The 9,169-nt window shown below is 42.2% G+C and overlaps 1 protein-coding gene across 1 annotated transcript; it reads left to right on the top strand.

The window, feature by feature from the left end:
* The first annotated feature begins 1,163 nt into the window (after positions 1 to 1,163).
* LOC116547301 (ropporin-1-like) lies at positions 1,164 to 9,083 on the top strand. Its single transcript, XM_032273292.1, has 5 exons — positions 1,164 to 1,281; positions 4,124 to 4,241; positions 5,546 to 5,707; positions 7,902 to 8,074; positions 8,873 to 9,083. The coding sequence occupies exons 1-5, from the start codon at positions 1,166 to 1,168 to the stop codon at positions 8,937 to 8,939; spliced, it is 636 nt and encodes a 211-aa protein (XP_032129183.1). The 5' UTR covers positions 1,164 to 1,165; the 3' UTR covers positions 8,940 to 9,083.
* Positions 9,084 to 9,169: the final 86 nt, after the last annotated feature.

The following is a 9,169-nucleotide window of genomic DNA, read 5'->3' as shown; positions in this document are numbered from 1 at the left end:
ATATGATTCTATATGATAGAGTAGTGAAATTCACGGAGCTAGAAGAATGGTGGTTGCCAGGAGCTGTGGGGAAGGAGAATTGGGAGTTAGTATTTAATGGGTACAGAGTTTCAGCTGGTGAAGATGAAGAAGGTCTGGAGATGGTTGGTGGTCATGGTTGCACAACAATGAGAATGTACTTAATGCCACTGAACTATACATTTAATACGGTTAAAATGGCAAATGTTATGTATTTCTAACACAAAGAATATATATTTATATATGTGCAGACAATATGAGCAAATAAAGTCCGGCCCTTTGACAGATAAAATGGTGTGAAAAGTCATCAGAAACAACTTAAAAGAGTAACTTTTTAAATTATGAAATATTTCATACCTATAAAACTAAATACACAATATAAGTATTAAAAAAGCAAAACAAACATCTAGGCAGCAACCATCCAGCTTAAAACATAGAACATTACTAATAGTCCCGAGACCCTTGTATCCCCCTAATGACAACCCTCTCCCTCCTCCACCAGGGGTAACCACCATTCTGAATTTGTATTTATCATTCCTTACTCTTTTTTGTAATATTACACATGTCACCACAAACAATATATTGCTTTTCCACCTACCATGGTGAGACTACTCCACAGGGATGTCTGTGGCGTTACTCATTGAGAACTGTTGCTATTGTCTTAACAATTAAAGCTTTCATCATGATGTAGTGACCCTCTTTATTCCTAATTGTCCATTTTGCCCTAAAGTATATTTTGCCTGGTATTAGTTTAAGGCATTTTTGCCTTAAAGCATCTTTTGCCTGGTATTATCGGTTATTATTTACTTATTTAAACCTTTTTACCTTGAGTCTTTCTGTGTCTTTGTTTTTTTTTTTCAGGTGTACCTATACCTATATTTTAACTGGCACATTTAAGCCCGTTTATTTTTATTGTGATTACCGATATGTATGCACTATTTCCTACTGTGTTATTTGTCCACTTTTCCTATGTCTTCTCTGCTCCTTTCTTGCCTTCTTTTTGATTGATGTTTTTTGTTTTCTAAAAAAATTCATTTTTTCCTCTCTAAAGATTTAGTGGTTATATTACCGTTATAAGTTTTCTAATACTTTGCAAAGTCTAAAATTAATCATTATTTTATCCTCCTTTCCTTCCAAATAAAAGAAAATGGCCCAAACAGATGAGCAAAGATGCATCCCGCCAGAGCTGCCGGAAATGCTGAAGAAGTTTGCCAGAACCGCCATCCTGGCGCAGCCGCAGGACCTCCTCCAGTTTGGGGTCGAGTAGGTGCTCCTTTCTCGCCTTCACTCCTCCTTAGAGCACCGGCCAGGAGAAAGGGTCCTGGACAACCGCGGAGGTTGTCATGGCTGAAGCCAGGGTCGGGACTAACTAGCATCATCTTTGTGGGTTTTGCCCTCGCATTGCTTTGATGCTTTAAAATCCACACATAGATACTACATCTAACTGGGTGAGGATGGGATGCCTCCCCTAAGCGAACCAGATTGACAAATAGGACGCCAGGTCAATAGGCCGTGTCCTGGGGCAAGTAGAAAGAGTTAGATGATCGTGTGACACCAGCATATGCACACCCACCTCCTCCCTGCACTGCTTTTCCCAGTCCCGGTGGAAAGAAGAGCTGTAATCTCCAAAGCTTCATCTGCTTTTTCTTCGTTCTCTCACCACTGGATGGCAGCAGTGCAGCCTGGGAAGGGAAGCTACAGCCCTAGGTGGATTGAGTGGGACCAGTCCAGCTAGTTCACCCCTTTAAAGAGACACTGCCTCTTCTGCTGTTAAAACTCATACTTGGACCTAACCAAAGATACTTTGTAACTTGTTTTAAGGAAATTATTGTTATTTAGTGTTTCTCTGAACTGATTTGTTCTGCCAACATCAAGATGTCCACAAAGTACACGCTGCATTTTGGAGAAAGGCCAAGCAGAGCGTTGTGGTCCTCAGGCATGGCTGAAAACAGTGCGCCTCAAACACTAAACACGGGTGCCTTCTTTCAGGAGGGACCTCCAGAGGCTGCTCAGTAGATGAAGCTTACACAGCAATCTCTGCGGGCCAGGCATGAAGCAGCTTTCCACAGAAAGCCTCTCAGCTGTGAAATTGCTTCTTAGACAAACTTGCCTGCTTAAAACTGGGGAGCTAGAACTTGAGGCAGTAGTCAGAAGATCACTAGACCTCACAGACCATTTTCAGGCTGTTTTTACTGTTTGATGATTCCCTGCTTAGAAGGGTTTCAGTAGGAAAGGGAGAGTAAGGGAGACTGTTGACAGAAAGCCAGTTAGTTGGGGAAACGAAGATGCCCTCAGCCTGAGGTTGTGAGTTGGTGCACTGCGCAGATGGTAGGGAGAAAGTGTGGACACCTTCGTGAAGATACAAAATGTCACCTTAGAGGGGCCTTTCAGAGTCTCTGAACCAGTGCTGTCGAGTTCCTGGGCTAGATTAGGATGTAACTTTGCAATTACAAGGAACACAAGTCAGTGGTGCTCATAAAAAGAAACATAACTGGGGCTGCTTTGCCTAGTAATGAGCCCTGTTTAGTTTTCCTTTATAAATTTTATATATTGCCTCTAAGATTGAACTTTAGCATCAGAAGACTAATTTACTTTGGCATAGTCAGATAGATAGACTTTATCTTATACGTTAGTTTCAAATCCATTTCATTGTTCTTGTGCTGCTGTTTTATAGTAAACAAAATGACATTGCTTAGTATTGTCCCTGACATTGAGGTAAGAAGGCATTACACTATTGTAGCCTCCTTGCTTGCATATTGTATCAATGCTATAAATTTTTTAGACATCCATGAAAACTTTTTTTGTAGTTTAACCACAGTGAAAAAGGAGAGCATGACCTAAGAGCCCCTCCATTCTATACAGACATGAAAAGCACCTCTCAGATGGTTTTATGTGATTTTCTTAAAACCTGTAGCATTTTAGAGAATAAAACTTCTACAAAGTATTTCCCAGACAAAATATGTATTTAATTCATTGCAAGTAAGAAATTCCCTACATATGTGTTGTCAACAAAGAAACCTCTGATCAGCCATTGTCAGAACAGGTACTTACTTGTCCTCTGGTGGGCATGTGTTACAACACAAAAACTTTGTGGTTCACGGATCATCAATAACCAGGCTTTTGATGGAGACAGGTCCTGCCATACAGCACTGGTGACCCATGTCAACGGCTCATGTCCGTTTCGCTGCTGCAGGCAGCCTCTTTTCATCTTATATCAATGCTGAAACAGAACTCCGTACTTGTTCCACATTGCCCCAAAACAAAGTCCACTCCACAAAATATTGAGGAGCAGGCAGATTTGACTGAAAATTTTGAGGGAAGATAAACAGTTTTCTTTCACAGGCCCCATGTAACTTAAGATCATCTCAAACCTTCTTTGGCTTGTCTTCTCTCCTGAGCCTCGCACAGTGCCCTGCCAACCCTGTCTCCCTTCCCTCTTGAAGCCCCGAGTCTCACCATCTCCAGCCAGAAACCCTTCCAGATTCACCCCTAGGACACTTCCATCTCTTCCCCTTCCCTCCTTTTTTGTTTCTTCAGAGGTGGAGGTCTCACTGTGTCACCCAGGCTGGAGTGTAGTGGCACAATTACAGTTTGCTGCAGCCTCAAACTCCTGGGCTCAAGTGGTCCTCCAGCCTCAGCCTCCAAAGTCACTGGATTACAGGCCTTCACCACCATTCCTGTGCTGTCTTCCCCTTTCTTATGTTCATTACTTTAGTTCTCTTCCAACTTCTCTTCCCAAGATTACATGTACATACGTAATATATTATCTATCTGTGGGTACTAAACACTCAGTTATGACTGGAAAAAAAAAAACTTGACCCCAATATGCTCCAGAGAATTGCATATCCAAACTTTTGGTTCTTCCTCATCCTCAGAGAAGAACAAAGCTTTGTATTCTCAAAGCATTCTCTATGCCCTAAGAGGAAAGTAACACATTCAGGCTTTTCCCAGATGTAAATGAACTAAACACACTGACACACAGAAGCCACTTAACAAGGGTTCCCTTCTCTACCTTCTTCCCTCAGAAAAAGGAGGAAGGATTGCTAGAACAGCCAGAGGCCACTGGCGTACAGGATGCTCCTCCTACTCTCTGTTTTTCTTGTAGTTATTTTGAGGCCCTGTGCCGTGGAGAGAGTCCTCCGGTGAGAGAGCAGTCTGAGCAAGTCAGTTTGTGTAACTGGGCAGAATTAACACCTGAGCTGTTAAAGACCCTGCATTCTCAGGTAAGGGCCCTGCTGCAGCATTGAGGGAATGTAGGGACAGTGTTGAGGCTGGGTGGGTACAGACAAAAGCCCACTGTTCTTCTGCCAGTCAGCTGACCACTCAGAACCACCATAAAATGCACTAAACCATGGACTGAAAGTAAATCTTCCCTTAGAGAAATGGGGATAATTTTGAAATAGGCTGTGGGCTGAGTCGTTGGTGGGGTCATCCCAGATTTCCTTGAAGCTGGCAGAATGTACAGGGGTTCAATGCAATGCTAATCCCATCTCTCCATAAAAGTGCAGGTCCTCAGTCACTCAGCAGTGTCTCCCTTCCTGATCAAGACCAAAATATGATGCCAGTCACAGTTTGGGGAAGGGCATATTTTAGCTCCCCAACTATCCCAGGTCCAGATATAGTTTTTAGCTTTTAGGGAGAGGCTGTAAGCCTCTTCACAGCCACATCATCCCAGGAGCTGCTTGGTGAATGGATGCACGAGGAGGGTCTGGCTTGAGAAACTTTGTGGTTTGGCCAATTACCAGGAAATATGGTTGGCATCACCATACCCTGCTTTATGATCCAGGATAGAGAGGTTTTGGGTGATTTAGGACTGGCTTGGCCAACTGCCTTGGTCCTAGAGGCTTAGCATTTCACTAGAATCAGAGGGTCAGGAAAGGTGTTGGAGCACATCGTTGGGCATCTGTGCCCTTGTTGCACTGGTGGACAGCAACCACTCACCCTCTTGCACTTTATCCACCAAGTACCTTGCGCAGTGATCATGACAGAGTTCTAAAGTACCCGGGATCAAGCAACAAAAGGCATCAAGACCAGATCCCCATGGGTCAGCCACATACCCCATATCATTCCTGGGAAAGCACGAGGGATGCACTTGAGGTCTACAGCTAAGAACTCAGTGCAATGAGGAAGAAACAGACCTATGTCTTGCTCTGGTTTTACCATTAATTAGTGGTCTCAGGTAAGCACTCTACCTCTTGGTTTTGTTTTCAGACTGTTGTCATATAAGGAATAAAACAATTTAGGAATATGATAGCAGATAAAAGCATCATAAGAAATTAAAATATAAATGTGTATCTTTTGCACAATTCTGACACCTAAAGTTTAAAAATTAATATATTATATTTCAGCACTGGGATTTGCAAAGATAACTGCCACAGAGAGCCATCTTGTACCTTCCTAACACCCCCTTCCCGCCCCTTGCCATGTATTGGGAGATGTGGACCTGGCCTGGGGGCAGGGTGTTCCCCAGGGTCTTGTCTCAACTTCTCCCACATCCTCTGTGTTGTGTCTGTCTCCTGACCTGCAGGTTGCCAGCAGACTGATCATCTGTGCAGATGAGCTGGCCCAGATGTGGAAGGCGCTGAATCTTCCAACAGATCTGTTTAATAGTGTGATGAATGTGGGTCGCTTCACGGAGGAGATTGAGTGGCTCAAGTTTTTAGCCCTCGCTTCCAGTGCTCTGGGAGTTGTAAGTTAGCTTGATGGTTTTTTGTTCCTGAAAGGGAAATCTCCCTCTGGGCCTGGAAGGGCAGTGCATCTGTACACAGGGTCTATTCTCCAGAGCTGATGATAAACATGCCTCTTCTCATCTTGTCCTTCTCCTCTCTAAATCAAGGTCATTTCAGTGCTTCCCAGGCAGAAGCAGGAGTTAGGAGGAGGAGAGAGAGAGGGAAACACTATCATCAGACTCTAGGAAGAGCTGACTATAGTGTAGCTTTGGATTATTTATGAATATTGCCCTGAGATTTATTTTAACTCCACTCCCTCCATTCATATTCCCAGAGACAAACAAGAGCCAGCTGTAGAAAAAGACTTCCAGACACCTAGAATATATATATCAATAGACACTTTTAAAAAGGGGTACAATCTTATAGAAAGCTACTGTGTAATAGACAGAATTGGATGCAAAACTCAGGCATAAGAAAACAAAAAAAGGAGAGATGTGGCTATTTCTGAATTTAGTCATGACGTCTCCATGGATGCAGGATGTTCATACGGATTCACACCTTTTCCAAATTTGACTTGTTTGGTATTGGAAAAGACATTTTGCTGTTCTGAAGCAAAAGATTCTGAAATCAGTTTATATGTATAGATATTGAAAGCCTGAGTATCTTATATGTGGACTTCCATTGTTAAACATTGTTAAAATCACTTAAAATGAATCAAAAATGGGTTTTTTTAGTAGAATCCCTGAGACACATACAAGTTTGAAGTTTTTTGAGAGAGTAGTTGCCTCTGCCAAAACCAAATGGTATGAAAAGGTAGTTCAAATCATTCACCATTTCTAAACATCATCTTGTTCTTCTCAAATATGCGTGGAATGCATATTTGACAGTTTTGTTTCTGAGAAAATATAGCGGAAATATTGTAGCCCAACTTTTCCTATAGATTCCCCTACAGCCTTCATAATAATCATTTCTTTAGAGAGAAGTAAACAAAAGAACATTTGTGGCTCTTTTTTTCTTCATTGTCCTTTATAGCATTTATATACTGAATAAATCACTATCCTCCAAGGAGGAAAGGAAAGTTAGCAGCAGAGGCCTATGAGTTTTCAATCAGGACTGGGAAAAATCACAAATGAGAAGAAAGTGGATTTATTTTGTTAAATTCTCATAGGGTTACAGATTTTTTCACCCCACATTTGGAAACATTTTGGGGGAAATGTACCTTTAAAATTTTATCTGTAATTAATTCTGATCTTCTTGGTCTACCTCACCCACAAAGGGTCAAATAAGAAAATAAATAAATTCAGTCTAGTCCTGAAATTTTAGTCTAATGCAGTAACTGAAACAGCCTAAAGGTAAATTTCCTGGTGTTTCAGGTTTTTCTTCACCGTGCTCTCTTCTCCAAGATGGCAGCTGAATGTAGACAGAGAGAGGTGACTCTAGGACCACAGAGCAGTCAAGTGAAGGGTTTCCCACATCCTCAGTCTTCTCTGGCATCTCTGGTCTCCATGGCAGTGCCCATCTCCCTGGTCAATAGCTGCTTGCAACTTAAGTGTTTGGTCTCATCTCTACCAGATTGGTGAAAACCTGACGATGCCTCCCCAACTGGCTCATTTCAGTTCTCAGTGGTGTCCAGGGCCTCCTTGAGTCTCTGTCAGGCTCACCTATCTGCTCCCTGGCTCTGGTGGTTTACTTCACAGCCCTCACCAGTTAGTGATGTGTCTAAATCCTTCCCTTATCCCCATACCTCACAGTAACAAAGAGTGACTTTGGAAAGTCAATTTCCAACCCTCCCTCTACTTAGCCCACTGTGTAGATGCTAGGTTTCCTCTGCTGTACCTGTCTCCCAAACTGCAGAGGGGAAACCGTGAGGTGAATTGTATCTTTTTACTTTCCTTCTAAAACAGGGAGGTGGGATTAAATGTTATATGAGGTTCTTCTACTGCTGACATTCTGTGATTCTATCCTCAATTCTCTGCTTCCTCTGAGATACCCTCAGACCTACCTCTGAATAAAATAAACACACGCAATACTTAATATTTTTTAGAATGAATTAGTGACATTTGAATGTAAAAATTTCAAGCTTTCTAGAGTCTTAAATTGTTCCCACTTCATTTTATAAGAGCAATATTTTTGTTTTCTTTCTTGTATCTAAACAGATCTCAGGACTATTGCCTGGAAGAGTAACTTTCTCCTCATTTTATCTAACTTTTATAGACTATCACCAAAACTCTCAAGATAGTGTGTGAGGTCTTATGTGACCATGATGGTGGGCCACCCCGGATACCTTTCAGCATGTTCCAATTTCTCTACACGTATATTGCCAAAGTGGATAGGGAGATCTCTGCATCACATGTCAGCCAGATGCTAAGCTACATTGAGCAGGAAGTGTAAGTTAACTTTTACAAAGGAGAGGTGAAAGAATACCAGGATAACAAATCTAGTGGCCCAAGATAGAGCGAGATTATTATATTTTACTGCTCTGGGAACAGAAAAGTATTGTGAGGAACATGAAATATGGATCTCAAAGAAAAGGGGAAAGGGAAGGAGAAGAGGAAGGAAAAGAAGTATATAGGACAATAATTCCTTGGGTGCTACTGAGACCAGCAGTAGTGACAGCAGCAGCACCCGAGAATATGTTAGAAATGCAGAATCTCAGGCTATACCCTGGACCTACAGAATCGTAAACTCTAGGGGTGGGGCCTAGGAATCTGTGTCTTTATAAGCCCCCCTAGTACCTCTGACTCACTCTTCGCTATGACCAGTGGAACAGAAGTGGAGCAGGAGGAGGAAGAGGAGCAGGCAGTCAAGGGTAAAGAGAAAAGGAGGCTGGGCATGGTGGCTTACACCTGTAATCCCAGGATGGGTAGACGGCTTAAGCTCAGGAGTTCAAGACCAGCCTGAGCAATATGGTGAAACCCGGTCTTTACTAAAAATAGCTGAGTGTGGTGGTGTGTGCCTGTACTATTTAATTGGGAGGATGGCTGGAGCCCAGGAGGTAGAGGTTGCAGTGAGCCAAGACTGCACCACTTACTCCCCCCCGTGGATGACAGCCCCAGCGCGGGTCTGAAAAAAACAAAGTTAAGAGAAAAAGGATCAACAGCAGAATTTTAAATGAGAGAGTTGTTTGTATATTGTCTTTCTTAATTGTCAATGAACTAACTGTAGATAAACCTTTTTCCAAACAGAATTGGTCCTGATGGTATAATCACAGTGAATGACTTTACCCAAAACCCCAGGGTTTGGCTGGAGTAAAAGCACAATTTTGGCAATTTTAAGGGCAGATACAGAGATGACTGTACTTCAGAATGACTGAAACCCTTATACCCTCCAAAATCAATTTTCTTGTACAACTGGTACACACTAATAAACAATTAAAGAAACATATGAAATCAGAAATGTATAAATTAAGATGTGAAATTGTTGGAACAAAACACGTTAATTACCAGATTAGTATTCCTCCCACGTGGACACTGAGTAAAAGG

This window comes from Sapajus apella, unplaced genomic scaffold (assembly GCF_009761245.1).
Source record: "Sapajus apella isolate SASKATOON/1434 unplaced genomic scaffold, GSC_monkey_1.0 scaffold2619, whole genome shotgun sequence".
In the NCBI taxonomy this organism is placed as follows: Eukaryota; Metazoa; Chordata; class Mammalia; order Primates; family Cebidae; genus Sapajus; species Sapajus apella.
This window is presented reverse-complemented; position numbering and strand designations above follow the sequence as displayed.